The sequence below is a fragment of the Kryptolebias marmoratus genome, linkage group LG22 (assembly GCF_001649575.2).
Source record: "Kryptolebias marmoratus isolate JLee-2015 linkage group LG22, ASM164957v2, whole genome shotgun sequence".
NCBI lineage: Eukaryota > Metazoa > Chordata > Actinopteri > Cyprinodontiformes > Rivulidae > Kryptolebias > Kryptolebias marmoratus.
The window spans coordinates 20,659,798-20,676,136 of NC_051451.1; the positions used below are offsets into that span (position 1 = coordinate 20,659,798).

The 16,339-nt window shown below is 39.5% G+C and overlaps 3 protein-coding genes across 3 annotated transcripts; 1 reads left to right on the forward strand and 2 right to left on the reverse strand.

Annotated features, from left to right (window-relative positions):
- Positions 1–79: 79 nt before the first annotated feature.
- LOC108242709 (phosphoglycerate mutase 1) lies at positions 80–4,372 on the reverse strand. Its single transcript, XM_017427716.3, has 4 exons — positions 4,089–4,372; positions 2,688–2,962; positions 1,531–1,711; positions 80–1,112 (listed from the first exon to the last, which is right to left on the reverse strand). Exons 1-4 carry the CDS (start codon positions 4,225–4,227, stop codon positions 943–945), a joined length of 765 nt encoding a protein of 254 aa, XP_017283205.1. The 5' UTR covers positions 4,228–4,372; the 3' UTR covers positions 80–942.
- Positions 4,373–8,525: 4,153 nt separating this feature from the next.
- marveld1 (MARVEL domain containing 1) lies at positions 8,526–9,916 on the reverse strand. Its single transcript, XM_017433007.3, has one exon. The coding sequence runs from the start codon at positions 9,655–9,657 to the stop codon at positions 9,160–9,162; it is 498 nt and encodes a 165-aa protein (XP_017288496.1). The 5' UTR covers positions 9,658–9,916; the 3' UTR covers positions 8,526–9,159.
- A 15-nt stretch (positions 9,917–9,931) lies between these two features.
- Positions 9,932–15,281, forward strand: LOC108245796 (arginine vasopressin-induced protein 1). Its single transcript, XM_017432996.3, has 4 exons — positions 9,932–10,068; positions 10,156–10,590; positions 13,665–14,032; positions 14,118–15,281. Exons 3-4 carry the CDS (start codon positions 13,707–13,709, stop codon positions 14,368–14,370), a joined length of 579 nt encoding a protein of 192 aa, XP_017288485.1. The 5' UTR covers positions 9,932–10,068; positions 10,156–10,590; positions 13,665–13,706; the 3' UTR covers positions 14,371–15,281.
- The last annotated feature ends 1,058 nt before the right edge of the window (positions 15,282–16,339 follow it).

Genomic DNA, 16,339 nt, shown 5'->3' on the forward strand with positions numbered 1-16,339 from the left:
AATAATTTATCCAAATAATTACAAGAGAGTAAAGCCACCTAAATTCTTACAAAGTATTATAATCCAAGACAAGCAGACATAAGATTGTCCCATAATTGTACATTTATTAGATCAGAGTTTTCAGGGTACATTTACCCAACACAGAAAAAAATACAAACGATAAAGAGAAGTACCAACACTGTAAGACATAATGGGATTTTTAGTAGGAGACAACAAAACAGTGGGCCAAACATAGTAAAAACATACAAAGCAAAGGTTAGTTTGAGAACTTTTCTGATATTGAACACATTTTGAAACTTTTGAACCTTAACTTAAGTAAAATGCTCATTTCTTTATAGGGTGCAAAACTGAGCAAAGTAGTATTATGTAATGTTGGAAATGACACAACACAGACAGCAACAACATACAGAGAGACTGCACACACAGGATTTATAGGTAAGACAAAGAGAAAAGGATTGTTACACTCATCCCACCTTTCAAGAGATTGCATGCTTTGAAAACTGAGCTAGCAACATCCTCATAAATCCACTAATCGTCAATGAGTAATTATTTGAAAATTTAGTTTATGACACACTACAACAGAACACAGCCATGAACCCCGATCCATGAAGAAAACAATAGCTAAAGAGTGACATTTATCATCAATACTGTTCATTTCAGTCTAATTCTTACTTCTCACGGGTTATATTATTATACTGTTTTCCCTAAATTATTCACAATATGTTGAGAGCTATAGCTTCAATCACTCTGATATACCACAGCCCATCAATCTACCACTCCCTGCACAAAGCAAGGAGAGGTAGTTTGATTTAGAGCATGTTGAATATACTATAAAATAAATTAGGATTTGAAAAAGTCACTAAAATACACTCTGAGGCCTGCAGTTAGGGACAAGCTATAAGATTGCACACAGAGGAGGCTATTTTGAGTTTTCTTGTGTTTTTACTTCTTGGCTTTTCCCTGAGCAGCAACAGCCTCCATGGCTTTGCGTACAGTCTCCTCGTCTCCCAGGAACTGCATCGGCTTCACGGGCTTCAGGTTCTTGTCGAGCTCGTAGAGGATCGGGATGCCTGTTGGCAGGTTCAGCTCCATGATTGCTTCATCTGACATTCCTATAAATGGCAGCACATTCGAAAAAAAAAAAAAGTTACCAAAATCCTTGACAAAATGGATGCAGGAGAAAATGAACAATAAACAACCTAATTTTAATTTACGTCAATACAAAGTAACACTCTTATGTTACAATATTTGACAACGATACATAAATTAGTTAATAATTAACCTTCTAGGTAATGCAGAATTGAAAACTTTGAAGGAATTATTAAAGCAAAGTCATTGTATTTATTCTTTAATTTAAGACTAAATATTAATCTTGCTTTCAAAACTCTAGGGTTTGTTTATGCGCTACAGACTCTGCCTAGGTAGCGTGCCACTTTGTGCACTGGCATGTAAATGGCGAGGACCTATTATTTAGATGTACCAGATAAAGCCCTCTAAATAATGATGAGCTAATGATGCATCACAACCCACCCTCCAGGTGCTTGACAATTCCCCTCAAACTGTTTCCATGGGCAGCGATGAGCACCCTCTTTCCCTGTTTGATCTGAGGGGCGATCTCCTCGTTCCAGAAAGGTAGCGCACGTGCAATGGTGTCCTTAAGGCTCTCGCAGGCTGGCAGCTGGTCCTCGGTTAGGTCTGCATAGCGGCGATCCTGCAAAGACAATAACGTCAGTGCGTAAAAAAGTGAAAATATAAAACAATTTGCACAATTTGAACAAAAAAAAAGCAAAAGCGTCATTTTTTAAACATGATAATCGGCCAACATTTGGATATAAAAATAAATATTATGGTTCACAAATCTCACATATAGAGCACATTTATGTTCTGAGGATTTGATATGCTTGACTGAATAATCCCTTCTATTTGATCAAATGATTTCTTTCCTTTTTTTAAATCAGTTTGTGAAATTGAAGTTTGTTACTGATCCCTACAACTGTCCGTTGGTAACATACTGAGCATCTTTGGTGTTTTTTTGGAAGAGGAAGTAAGAAACTGTTTCCTCTTGCTATTAACTGAAAAGAGCGTTAGTACATTTTTTGCTTGAAAAATTAAAATAAATAAATAACCTAGCCACTATCCAAAAGGGTGACTCTTGATTTATTAAAATAATGCAATGTTTTCATTATTTTGCCACATTAGAGGACAGTATAAAAAGTTTAGCATGTTGGCTCTAAAAAACAACCAGTGAGAGAACCTAAATGAAAGTACTGCCATAACACACTGAAACATCTGGCCACCTCTGTCAGGACACTATCAGTTTGCTTCCACCTTAACTGAACTTTGAACTTGAACCCAAAAATCAATCTCACCAGTTACATATTAACTCTACAAGCTATTGGGTAATAAGGCTGGCGACACTGCTAGCAAATGGTAAGATACTACACCCTCACGGTCGTCACGTTTCATTCATTGTTGCATGCATTAATAAGTGAAAACTTTTGACATTTAGGTGGATTTTTCTGCAGACAAAAGACTATAATCTATGACCTTAATTCCACTCTTGTCCCTCTAAAGATTTCAGGTGTCTCTGCTGATTTTTCTCCTGCTCATTTTTTGTTGTAAGTTGGTCAATATGTACAAAATCTCTCTTTTCTTTGTGTATTTTCACCGTAGATATCATATCTCACCTTGCTGATGATACTGTAGTAGTCGTGGTCCGGGCCCATAGGAGGAGGGGGGATGTCGAACGAGCGCCTCCAGATCTTGACTTGAGCCTCTCCGTGTTTGGCAGCTGTCTCAGCCTTGTTCAGCCCCGTCAGGCCTCCATAGTGGCGCTCGTTGAGACGCCAGGTCCGGTGCACCGGCACCCACATTTGGTCGATGCTGTCCAAGACGAACCACAATGTCCTAATGGCCCGCTTCAGCACGGAGGTGTAGCAGATATCAAACTCGAATCCGGCATCTGTGAAGTTCAACACAAGGAGCTTCTTTTTCTATTATTTTGCAAAAACTTTCATGGTTTTCATTTTGACCACACATCATCATAACCCATTTATTTTTTCCCCAAAACCTTCTTAGAAGCAACGAGAGCTGCATTTCTCTCACAACAAATTGAACAGCGCGACACTTGTGCAGATTTTTCATCTACTTTTTATCTTAAAAATAAAATAAAAGTCTGTCCACATTGCTGTATAATTCTATCAAACTTCTACCTATAGCTTGAATTAATCAGTTGTTACCTTACTTATACCCAATTTATCTCTACAATTGGCAAAAAAGTTTTGAAATTATTTGAAATATACTTTATTTTATACTTAAATGGTTTTATTCTACCATTTTTATATTCCCTAAAGGAAAATTTATTTGTTGCAGTATAAATAAAGGGGAAAAAGCTATTACCTAATGAATTAAAAGACATTGATTATAAACTATAAGACATATAGTATTAGAAGTTTGGTAAAATGAGTCCCAAGCCTAACAGGAAACGTATGGCATCCAGTTTTCACCACTGATCAATCTGATTATGATTTAATTCCTTATTTGATTATTCAAGGATGGTGTACACTGTTTTTAGAGTCAAAGATGATAGTTTCAACTGGAATATTTTGTTCAAAACCTAAGGATACTTTATTAGTTAACATAAATCTGAGAAAAAGCACACCTTTAAAAAAAAAACAGTTGCTTTTCTTTCTGCTGAGTGTCTGGATAACCATCCTCGTTTTCTGGGTGCATTTTTGGTCTAATTAGCCTCTCTTCTTATTCACATTTTCTCTCTGTATTCTGAAATAATAATAATAAAAATAAACAAATGTATTAAAAAGGGTTCAAAAGGACTCAGTTAGCCTGTGTTGTAGCCTGTCTAATAAACCACCTGTGCACAGGGCTTTATTTATTTATTTTTCTTCTTGTTTTGTGGCAGTGATGTGACTGCAGCACTGCAGACACATTAAAGCATCATGTCTGCCCGTCCAGCTCCACTCCATCACCTGCTGGTCGCAGCGGTGATGCTGCACTGCGTTGAAGCTGGTTCGGCAGAAGAATATTGCATATTGTTAAAGCGGAAACCCAAAACACAGCGACTTTCCCACCTTTCAGGGCCTGTCCTCCTCTCTTCGCCTCCTTCTCCCCGGTTTCGCTCAGGTCCGCGTCGAACCAGCCGCAGAAGCGATTCTCCTGGTTCCAGTTGCTCTCTCCGTGGCGAATCAGCACTATTTTGTAGACGGCCATGTTTGTTGTTAACCTGTTTCCGCCTCGAGCTTCAAATAACGACAATTAACTGAATAAACTGATTTGAACAGCTGATGGAGAGGCTGTTGGACAGGGAACTGGCAGTCGAAGGAAGCAGACAGGTCAAATCTCAGCTGTCAAACCTTTTTATTCTGCGGATTGGTTAGTTTTTACTTCCGGGTTTCACCAACCAATAAGAAAGTGTCTGTTTTTTCTCCCAACCAATGGAAATGATGGCAGAGGTGGGCGTCATCAGCTCCGTGACCTTCATGTATTGTACATTGCACTTTATTGAACATTTTTAATGTTTCTCATCTATCTATCTATCTATCTATCTATCTATCTATCTATCTATCTATCTATCTATCTATCTATCTATCTATCTATCTAATAATAATAATAATAATAATAATAATAATAATAATAATAATAATAATAATATATGGTGTTGGAAAAACAGTTTTTTTCATGACAAGGAAGAAGAAGGAGCTAATGAGAAAGCTGTAAAAAGGGTATAAATGTGTATAATCTGAAAAAATTAAACATTTTATTCATGGTTTTCAAAGGAAAAAGGAAATAAATACATGCATAGGTTGTAAGTTGTAAGTATATACCTGTATTTGTCACACTTTTGTGTGCATTTTGTCTTATCTGAACAACCTGATCTCAGTGAACTGCTGTCTTGTCATCATCAAACCAAGATCTTCAAAATCCTCCTGACGACGGAAAACGGAAAACGTTTGGTTAAGTTGAGTTATGTTGTTTAATTTTTTTTCAATGTGTCCTCAGTTCAAATAACAACTAATGTGTAGTTCCTGGAATTTGAGCTTAAACTGGGATCATTATAGCCTGGGAGTAGTTGTGGTCATACAGTATATGCATGCTGGTCCTTGACCCATTCGGCCATCATGTGGGTTGTTCTGCTGTCCTCTGTGGGTCCATTACTGAACTGGCTCATCTTTAAAACATTATGTTAAAGGACTTAAGGTTTGCATAAAATATGTCAGAGCCTTTGACCTTAATTAAATAGTTCAAGTCATAAATGTGTTTCTAAGCTCATCTTTAAAGCCTAAACTTCTATGATGGACCCCTGACCCAAAGAGCTGGTTCTGTTTTGTGTCATAATTGTTTCATAATTATTTAGTTTCCCCACCGCTATACACTCTTCTCTGGTAATAACAGCATATGGGTCTCTGTGTTTTTTTCTTTCTTTTTTATGTAGAAAAAAATAAGCTAGCTTTATTTATGTTCATCCTGAAAGTGAAATAATCCTGTATTTAGGATACAACTGAGACATTTTCTACAAAATGCTGCCATGAGCTGCTGCCATAGGAACCTTTAGTGCAGCCATGATGTGATGCAGAGACCTCTTTGCTTTAAATTGCAACTATCTATTTTCTATTAGTTTATAGTTTTATTATTTTAAATATTTTCCACTAAAACACAGTTAGAGAGCAAGTTTTTGTTGAAAACAGAAAGTATGGCCTTCTTTAAAACAAACGGGTAATCTCTGTATGATATATAGAACAAAATGATGATGTGTGAGTCTAGTCTGCCTAAAAGCAATGACGATGATTTGAATAAAATTTGCTTATATTTGTAGATTCAACCCCTTGGACACTGGGAACTTATTTACGCCTGATCACTGACTGAGAGACGGTGTTCTTTTCAGTATCTCTGGTTTTAAATTTCAGACCTCTGTGTGGATTTTGTTAAATATTTCCTCTGTAGCTTATGGTCTTTTCTATGATCTTATTAAAGATAAAAAAACAACAACAACAAAGATCTTCAGTGTGTTATAGCCTGGAAATGAAAACAGAGAAACAAACTTTGTGTGGCTCAATTGCACCATCTTGTGCATAAATAATAATTGCAAACTTTTCAGTTAAAAATTTTAAATTATGAAAATGGAATTTTATAAATATGCAGGGAAAGTTTCATAAGAATGATGTATATACTAAGAAGAATTGCTATTTTTAAGTCAGATTTACTGAAGTCAGAAACTGGGCTGTCTGTTACCCAAAACCTATTTTTAGTTTTATTTGCATTCAGGACTGTTGGACATTGTAGTCATTATTGTAGTCATTTATCTTCATGTTTCTGTATCCAGAAAAAATGTAATTACTGCCTTTAATATTATCTTTGATGCAATGTTTTATTAAGTTAAAACCTGTAAAGGAGTTTCACTTCACTGACTGAGTGGTGAGTGAAGGTGTGTAAGTGCATATAACTTACAAGAAACTAAAAAAAAAGGGAAAACAGGAAATCACAAATTCATCCACCCTTTCCTTCCTCTTAGCCTTTCTCAGATTCCTTCTGTCTGTAACATTCTTCAACATCTTGGCTAAGGACTGGCAGATTAAAGGAAGTGGTGGTATTTTCAAGGCTCTATAAATAGCTACCATTATTACCCACCACTGAATGCCATTACCCTTTAAACACCACATGAACACTGGGCCCATTCAGAAACATGGCTTTTCCAGATGTTTATAGTTTCCTAACATGGTACTTATGTTGGGAAGTTACAAAACAATCAGTATCAGAGACAAACAAGGCTGCCACGCCCAACTCTGCGCCGACTCAGACCTCACACAGACCTCACACAGACAGGAAATGTCAATCTGAAATGTCTGCTTGAAACTTTAGGATATTTTTACACATCTTCCTCTCACTATATTTTCTTATTCATTTATTTATTTACAAGTATATACCAAACCTCTGGTTTACCGTCTTCAGCAGTGGAACGCGCATGTCAGCAGTAGCACCTAAAAATGTGGTGAACAGGGCACTGCTGTGAGTGGGCGTTTGTGTTTTTGTGTCTCACGTGGAAACGTGTAGACTGCCGGGCCAGACAGGAGACAGAGACTGGCTGCAAACGAGAATTTGCAATTTGAAAGAACAGGAGAGCTTCTACTGAGACTTACTCACCCAGAACTTGGGTGGGCACAAATAGTTGAGGTTCTCCTCTGGAAGTATGCCAAGTAAGTAAAACTCTGTGTAACAACACTAACTGTGATGTAAGTTATATATATATATATACACTCACTTTAAGATAAAGCATCTACAGGCTTCATCTAATAGCCTCTAGATGTTCTGCTCTTTTGTAAAGCCTTTCAGTCATAATACGTTACCCTTTTAGTTGGTGCAGTATTTGTTCATGCTTGCACAAAAATCTAAACTCCTTTGGCTCTTTGATTTTGAAAGAATCACCTGTCTTATCGGCCCATTTTATGCCCAGTCTCATGGGTTAAACAAGTTGTTTGTGTCGTTCAGCATTACGCAGCATTGGACAGAATAACAGTGATAGAAGACCTTTGAGCTCACAGTTAAATGTGGAGAATCTTTTACTGGCTTTAATTGCCAATTTTGTGAGTTGTCCAGGACTTAAATGAGTCACCGTGGTTACCGTCAGTAGCTTTGAACCCTGGATTTGGTGCTTTGTTTATGCAGCACACAAGCCTGCTGTGTACTGTCTCCAACACCGGCTGCGACACGTGGACCGGACAACATTTCTGTGGAGCTCTACAGGGTGGGTGGGAGTGTGAGAGAGAAGTGGGGGAAAAACTCCTTTCCTTCTTCAGAAGTGCTATATGTTTCTATCCAAGTGCTGCAGCTGGTTAACATTAACCTTTTGCTCTGCTTCTGCGGCTCAAGCCATACACTGAGACATTAGTTGTGCTCGTGATTCAAAATCCAATACATCCGTCTCAGGACACAAGTGTGCAAAGAATGAGCTCAGGTTTGACTAAAAGTGACCTGAAACTGTTTCAGAGTGTGAATTTGGGTTCTCATGAAACTACATGTTTGCAGCATGTTTTCAGGAACCGTGAGCTGACTTGAGCAAATGAGACAATGAATCATCTTTCGCTGCTCGGCTTTGTTTTCATTGGCCGAAGTTCAACCCACCGCCAGACCCCAAAGAGACTGTTCCGGTAAGAACAAGCCTCCTCGCAGATTAGTTTTCACATCATACTGTTGTTCTCTCCTGGCACACACATATTTTTTGGATTGCAGGCACACTTTGGGCTTGTGTTTGTGGGAGATGCTTTCTCACTCTCTGTCAAAGGATCTCGCAGCTCTTTCATGTATTTAGGCATGTGGCAAAGAAAGATCTCTGCTGACTGGCTGGGACGTTTTATCTCCCCAACACAGGAAGTTCCTATTGGCTGAGGTCACCGATCTTCCCAAATATGTCCCATATCAGCTCCTTCTCAAAATTAATTACTTTAGCACTTTCCTTGAGCAGCTGTGAACGCTTCCAACCACAAACAGAGAATCAAAAACAACTGAAACAGCTCTCTGTTTCTCAGTCTAAATCTTTATTCTTATTATTTCTTAAAGAAACACCTTTGTTCGGTATACATGTTGCAGCCCCAGTCATATCCCTGTTGTGGAAGTTGTTGTCACAACCTTGTTGAGTATACAGCATTTTGACAAAACATGAAATGTTAAAGACAAAACAAAAACACCTGGATGAACAGATAGCAGATAGTAGTATAAGTTACTGGTGTTTAATTAGTCAGTATCGTTTGCTTCCTTAAAAAACATAAAGAGATATACCTTTAAAAATAGAATAAAAATGTAAGAAAAAAACAACCCAGAGGTTTAACACTGGCTACAAGTACATATCTATAAAACATATATTACTGCTGTTTTATATTATAATACCCCCTCTTCACTGTTGTTATCATGGTTCTTTATGAGGGTTATTACTCATATTAAGCTCGAACAGACTTGTGCACATAACCGAACTCCCATAATCCTTTGGGCCCTGCACCTGGAGCTGCAACATAAACGCCTGATCCAGCCTCACCATTGAGGTGAAAGGTCGGGAATGAGGAGACAGAAGGTTCTTAAGTGAAATGACAGTGAAGTGAACTATTCCTCATCTTGCAGTGGACACCCATTCCTCCATCCCTCGGTGCGCAGCCGTTAGATGACCGTTCTCTCTCCCCGACACTTCCGGCGACCCCCGTAAATAATGGACAGCAGGTAAGTGACGCAGCACAGGCAGGCGAACACGGAGGCCGTCAGGTAGACCTTGTACAAACAGGAGTGCAGGTACTGCTCCAGGTTACAGAAGGACTTGACCTCCGTCATGTGGATCGTGATCCCTATGGCCGGCAGGTAGAGCAGGGCGGCGGCCACGTCGTGCGCCACGTTGGCGCACAGCCAGCGCTCGCCCCCCAGCAGCGGCACCAGGTCCTGCTTGTCCAGGAGGGTGACGAAGAACAGGCCGAGGGTGAGGAGCCAGAAGAGCACGGCCACGAACAGGACGAAGTGAATGGAGCCCTCGTATTTGTTGGCAGCGATGGTGACCCACAGGCCGGCTCCGAACACAATATGCAGGATCCGGATGATCCCCCAAAAGCTCCTGAGGACCTTCAGGATGTTCTGCTTCACCTGCGGCTGGGGAGGTTGTGGTGGCATCTCTCTCCTCCACTCCGGTCAGTCGCAGGGCCCTTCTTTCCCCAACAGGGCGGATGTTTTTTTTTTTTTTTTTTTTTGGCCAGCTGCAAACAGCAGGCGAAAAAAAGAACAAAAACTGGAAATGAGAGGGTAGAAGGGCGGAAACAGGCTCCAACAAAAATGCAAAAGTTTGGGAATAAACAGGAACTCTCTGTTCTTTCCACAACCCCGGGGTTTTGAAATCACAGACCCTCTCGTATGTTTCGTCTTTTCCGTTTCCTCTGTTGAATGTAGAGTCTGTGTTGGGGGGCTGGTAATGGAACGAGGGGGTGGTCTGTAATTTAAACCCCGCTCCTCCTCTGCTGGACTGATGGACATCCCTGCGCGCTGTTACGGGAAGATTTCTGACTTTTATTTTCCTTTTACGCACAAGTACGACTACAATTTATCAGCCTGTTTAACTTCACTTTAACTTTCCAGAGTTTAAGAGTTAATTTTTTTTGTTTGTTTCTTTAACAGTAGGACTCATTCTGTCCAGTTCGACTTGAATCTGGGATGAGGCTCGTCCCGTTCATGCGTCACCCTGGCGCAGGATCCTCACATGTCCCGTTCTTTTCCTCACACGAGTGACAGACTGTGCCCGCTCCAGCCAGGCCCATTGACGTCAAGAAGTTTACAGATTGCTCAGTCCTACGTGGCCAAAGGGGTGGAGCCAAACACCAAACCCCTGATTGGTGGAAACAAAGACTGCGCCCAGGCTGAACGGGCGGGCGCACGCACATTACGCGGCTCTTATTTGCCACCCTGATTTATGATCGACACTCTGAACCTGATCGGCCTGAATGATTGCTGGTGGAGCTCCACAGACAGAGACAATCCTACAACAGCAGCGGTCAGTGTGACAGTAAGGGAGTGCAGCACATAAGGAAGTCTGAATCCTTTCATTATCTTTGGGTAAGCGATTTGTTTATTGTATTTTTTTTCTTCACATGACTGTCATAGGATTGGTCATTCTTGCCGTTTTAACCCATGAGTCAGCGAGCACAACGTGGACTACAGGAGAAATGAACTTGTTTTATTTTTTTTTGTTTCGAGTATCAACCTTAAAACAACCGTCACATAAGAAAGAACCTAACCTTGTTCTCAGGTTATTGTCTGTTTACAGACTGTGGCTCTCATTAATATCACAGGTTTATCCACAGATTCAGCCTTGCACACAGGACTTTGTGAATATTTTTGTTGCAGTGACTGACCCAGCAGTGAAACATGTTTGACTAGTTAATATATAATAAGCAGGACTGTGATGACTTGAAAGAGGAAACTCATTTTGAATTTTAAACCAGTTCATTAAGAGGGACTTTCAGCATATAAATCAGATGTCTGATTTTGACACATTTTTCAGATATTAATACACTAAAGGTTAAAGTTTTTTGTTTTTGCAGTCAGTTGAATAAATGAGGAATGAGGAACTAAGACAAATCAAATCTACTCAGATGCTTTGTCACCAATAATTAATAAATGCTTTCATACAAGGCTGTGGGAAGTAGGGCTGTGGAGGGTGCGGCAGCACCCTCTGATGGATGCCAGAGGCCACACCTGTCCAAATGAATACACTGTGTTCCAAATTATTATGCGCCGTAGCCTTGTTCGCATGGGGTGTCCATCAACCAGCCATCCTCCACTCCATCCATCTGGACCATCGAGCGTTGCACGGCACTCATCGGTGAACAAAACAGTTTTGAAGTCAGTCTTCATGTATTGTTTGGCCCACTGGAGCCGTTTCTGCTTGTGTGCAGTGGATAGAGGAGGTCGACAGGATGGCTTACGCACAGCTGCAAATCTCTGAAAGACCCTGCATCTTGTTGTGCGTGGGACGTTGGAGGCACCAGCAGCTTCAAAAACTTGTCTGCTGCCATGACAAGGCATTTTTGCAGCTGCTCTTTTAATCCGACGGAATTGCCTGTTGGAAAGAGTCCGCAATTTTCCCTTATCAGCACGCACACGTGTGTGCTGTGAATCAGCTACATACTTCTTAATTGTGCGATGATCACGATGAAGTGTCTTGGCAATGTTGATTGTAGTCATGCCTTGACCTAAACACTCCACAATTTGTTGCTTCTCAGCAGCCGACACATCCTTTTTCTTTCCCATTTTGGCTGAAAATGTAGGCTGCTTAATAATGTGGGACAGCCTTCTTAAGTAGTCTTGCCTTTAATTGGACACACCTGCCAAACTAATTAGCATAGGTGTCTGCAATTGCTTTCAATGATATAAGGAGCCCTGACACACATCACCATCAATGAGTTTAGCTGACAAACCAAAAATTTCTTACCTTGTCACTCCTAAACACGTTTTGCATAATAATTTGGAACACAGTGTAGTTAAAGAATTCGAAAAATGGATAGAATCAGATTTAATTAGTGGTGGATTTGTCTACATCCCAAAAACATTTTGATATTTTTGTGTTTTGGAAACTTGGTTTATGAACCAGCAGCGTTACTGCATATGTGTGTGTGCCTAAATACGGTGTCCGACAGGTGCAAACAGCTTAATGTGCTTCAAACAGCTCAACATGCTGCAAACGGCAAAACACACAAACAAAAAACAAATGCAACAGAAAAACAAATGCAAAGAAAAAATGCTGCACGTACCAAAAACACTAAAAAAAAAACTGAAAACACCAGAAAGTAAGAAAAGTTGCTCCTCTAAACAGAAGTGCAGCAGACCACTAGGGGGGACTCGAGGTGGTCTCGGCGGTGTCTTCCTGCTGTCCGATGCTGGCAGTGAGATGTGGGTCAGCCCACCTTCATGTCTCCCTCCTAAACACGGTGGTTCACTTCAGGACCATCAACACTTTACTAACCAACAACACTTGAAAAACAAAACTTAAAAAGCCTCCATGTCATGTAAACTTCTGTCCAAGAGACTAGACTGGACAAATAAGGCACACCTAAGTCTATCTGATTTTAATTTTTTAATTAATATTTTTATGAAAAATTAAGAGTTTTTTCTTAATAGTTTCTATGTTTCGAGATAAAACGATGAAAAGTTAATATTGAATTGTTTCATTAGGTGGATGCGTCTTATTTGTCCAGTCTAATTAAATTAAGCCACAAGGAACTACTTTATTACCTTAATATTAATTATTCACAACACAGTTGCAAATGTTTCACTAATTATTTATTAAAATTAGTTATGAATGAATCTGCACTAGTTCTGTGATGTTCACCAGCACATCAAGATAATCAGAAACAATCATGAAAAAAGTGTCTCACTCATACTAATATTATTGTCCTTATTTAAGACGTTCCATAGTTTATTCTTAAGTACCTTTCCTTCTTTTGTTATATAAGTGTTCATCAGAAAGTTCCTATAAACTTATTTTTAATAATGATCCACCAACAATCAGTTAGCCCCTGATTCAGACCCTATTTGATTGATTAGTTAACAATAAGCTAAATAATAAAACATGATGAGTTACTCATTAATCAGTGGTTATTTCGTATAAATAGTTTTAAATTTGGTACTTACTGTATTTGCTTCCTGGCATTTATTTTACCTTTCCTGTTATAGATTGTTTTAATTTTAAACAGCTGAACAAGCGGATTTTTAGCAGAAGGGTCAGTATTACAGTCATGATGTTGGTCGTTCAGTTAATTCTGACTTGGACGTGTCCCATTTACAAACATAAAAGTAACAGAGTAACCATCTGCTGCGTAAGTGGCTTAAAGTGCTGTTCGTCACTCGTCTTGTAGTAAGATTAAAGAATCAGAGCAGAGTTGCAGATTTATAGCTGACAGGCAGTTTTTTTTCCTAATCTTTGCCTCAGAAAGGGTTGTTCTGTCATTGATTGAGTAGCAGATACAAGTGATCCTTTTAAGGTAGGTACGAAATATCATCTATAGATTAACCTGCACAAAGTTTTACATTAATCATATTCTACTGGTTAGCTTTTTTTTTAAACTGAACTGCAATCTGAAGCCTTTTTTGCATGGCAAACAGACCAATTTTTGCTTCCTTCTCCGCAGAGTTTAATCTGACTGCATGACACTTTTCCTGTGCATCTCTGGATGGAGACTGGATCCGCCTCCCCTTCTTCCTCGGTGCTGGTGGGTCCTTCCTCCTCGCCGTGGCGCCTGGCTGAGAGGAGAAACAGAAAGGCGGGCTCAGGGAACATTTTCAGCAGTGTGAATCTGTGGCAACTCCAAAGACTGTTCAGGGCAGCTGGAGACCAGGATGCAGAGCAGAGAGCCCAGGTGATTTGGGGACACAGAGATGACGCCGAACTGGCTCAGGCGTTAATAGGAATGAGAACTCGAAGCCAGCGGAGAGGGCTGAGAACCAACGGGAGAGACGCTCTGGGCTCTCACTGGCTGCGAGCCTTCAATCACCTCAGGTAAAACCACCTCTAACGTCACACTTATTTGTCAAAGGAAAGAGCCTGACTCTTTGAATTGCTCATAACCATCTATATTGCTCAGAATTAGAGAGAGCTCACCGAGCAGCCGCGGGGAGGACTCTGGGGAGGAGAATGGTTGTAAAGCGGAGGCTCAGAGAAGTCCAGAACCACACAGACACGCCTCGGTGAGGGCAACAGCAGAAGAAACTGAGGCCAAATTTTCACTAACTGAGAGCCAAGGCCCCACAGGGCTCTCTGAGAGGCCAGCTAAATCCAGCTCAGGACTGAGGAGAGGAGGCGATCCTGAGAGATACCTCCACCGAATACTTCACTGAAGACACCAAACATGGACACTGATTGTCTTCTAGTTTATACTGAAAATATTTTAAGCTGAGAAAATAAATCTCTAATATTGTTTGCTCTTTAAATGACAAAGGGTAACGCTTTTACATTACACTGTTACCACTTGGAGACATGTTACCAAAGAATCCTTTCAGCATAAACCACTCACAGCTTTAAATATTAATTGCTTTAATTAGAATCTGCCTTTTTTTTTGTTCTTTTAAATTTTTCCATTAATAAAGCACACTAATAATGAATTATTTGAAATGTAATTCAGATGTAATGTATGGCAAAGTTAATATGAAAACAACTTCTTCAAGTGAGGGTATTCATTACTGCATTCCAGATGTGCTCAGCTGTTTCCACTCTCTAAATGTCATGCCTGCCTAAACTTTTTGTATACCTTGAAAATATGCTATCTTTTTTTTGAATTTCTACTAAGGAATGACACAAAAACATTATAAACTGAGAAATGTTGGTTTTGCAAGTATATTAGATGTTCCACTGGTCTGCACGCCAGAGATGATTCACCAAATGGTATCTTACATTTTGCACTTTAACACTTGCAACAGATTTTAAGTTCAGCTGGTTTTAAAAACAGGTTTTACAATCCAAACTGTTGGGGTTGAAGTTGATTTCCCAATTTAAGCTGTATTTTGTGGGAAAATATGTTTTTATTTGAACTTTTATTTTCATCTTTTCACCGAAGCTTTGTTTATTGGTACCGATGTGCCGGGTAAACAACTCTGCTGAGAAACCAAAGATTAGAAGGCCTTGTTGTGCATGGAAAAATGATTAGCTTTTATTATTGTTCAGATAACACAGGGAAAAAAATCAAACTTATGAAAAAAGTCTGAAAACTTTCCATTTTGAATTCTGACAATAAAGTAAATTAACACATGAAGTATATTTTGTCTTTCCTTTGTTCCTTCCATCCTTACCGCATTTCTTTCCTCTGTCCTTTATTTGTTTGTTCCTTCATCTCCTCTTTTTATTTCTCCTCCCTTTCTTCCTTTTGTTTTTTCCTTTGTGTCTTCATTCCTTCATGGTAATATTTTTCTGCAGTGAATTAAACAGCTCATTAGACTCACTGTAGTGATAATTAAGTTAAAAAAGATGTAATAATATCTGTTCTCTGAAACGGTCAAATCTTGTCATGTGCATTATGTGCTCTATATTTTAGTGTTGCCATCTTAAAATTATATATGCAATAAGAATAAGCATATTAAAAAACAAAACAAAACAAATAGCTGCTTTGGTGCTAACAATGACCCACAGTCAGAGTCCATCTCATCCCTGACCTCTGACACTCGCAGACTCCAGTTTAAGTTTTGTTTCGTTAAGAAAAAGGAAATATTAACAGCCATTAGATGTTGCACAGAAAGAAACATTGTCCTCTAGTGGTCTTTGTTTGTGAGGCTGTCACATATCATGTCAACCTGCAGTCACTAGATGGTGCCAACGGTTTTATTTTGAAAAGCAGAACTGTGAGTTGAAAATAGCTCACGCTTGAGATTTTTGGCAGAACCCTCCCAACAGAAAACTTTGGATGAGCATAAAAAGCTGAGTAATAAACCAACCGTGTTAACTTTAAAATGTATCAACCTCAGCCTCAAACACTTGTTTTAGTTTAATTACTGTAAGATAATCTTTAAATGAAACCAAGGAGAATTAAACAGTGTGGTGCATTTATTATATTAGTCGATATTCCCTCATAATTCTTAGCAATCTGCCCACCCCCTGTTAATCCAGGAACTAGTGAGTAAATAAAAATAGGAGATAAAAAATCAAATTGGAGCTATAGGTCTCACTGTGTGTCCTGGTTGGACTTGGCTGTGCCTGGTTGGAGCAGTGACAGAAGTGAGGCCACACAGGGGCAGCTTTATGAGGTGCAGAAAGCTCAAACAGAGAAAGCAGCTGACAGGCTCAGACGTAATCCTCCTTTCCCTCAACATCTCACCT

Coding starts and splice junctions, on each gene's coding strand:
- LOC108242709 (XM_017427716.3), bottom strand. CDS start 4,227: ATGGCCGTCTACAAAATAGTGCTGATTCGCCACGGAGAGAGCAACTGG. Junction 1,712..2,687: donor ACTACAGTATCATCAGCAAG/GTGAGATATGAT, acceptor TTGTCTTTGCAG/GATCGCCGCTATGCAGACCT. Junction 1,113..1,530: donor AATTGTCAAGCACCTGGAGG/GTGGGTTGTGAT, acceptor TGCCATTTATAG/GAATGTCAGATGAAGCAATC.
- marveld1 (XM_017433007.3), bottom strand. CDS start 9,657: ATGCCACCACAACCTCCCCAGCCGCAGGTGAAGCAGAACATCCTGAAG.
- LOC108245796 (XM_017432996.3), top strand. CDS start 13,707: ATGGAGACTGGATCCGCCTCCCCTTCTTCCTCGGTGCTGGTGGGTCCT. Junction 14,033..14,117: donor CGAGCCTTCAATCACCTCAG/GTAAAACCACCT, acceptor TATATTGCTCAG/AATTAGAGAGAGCTCACCGA.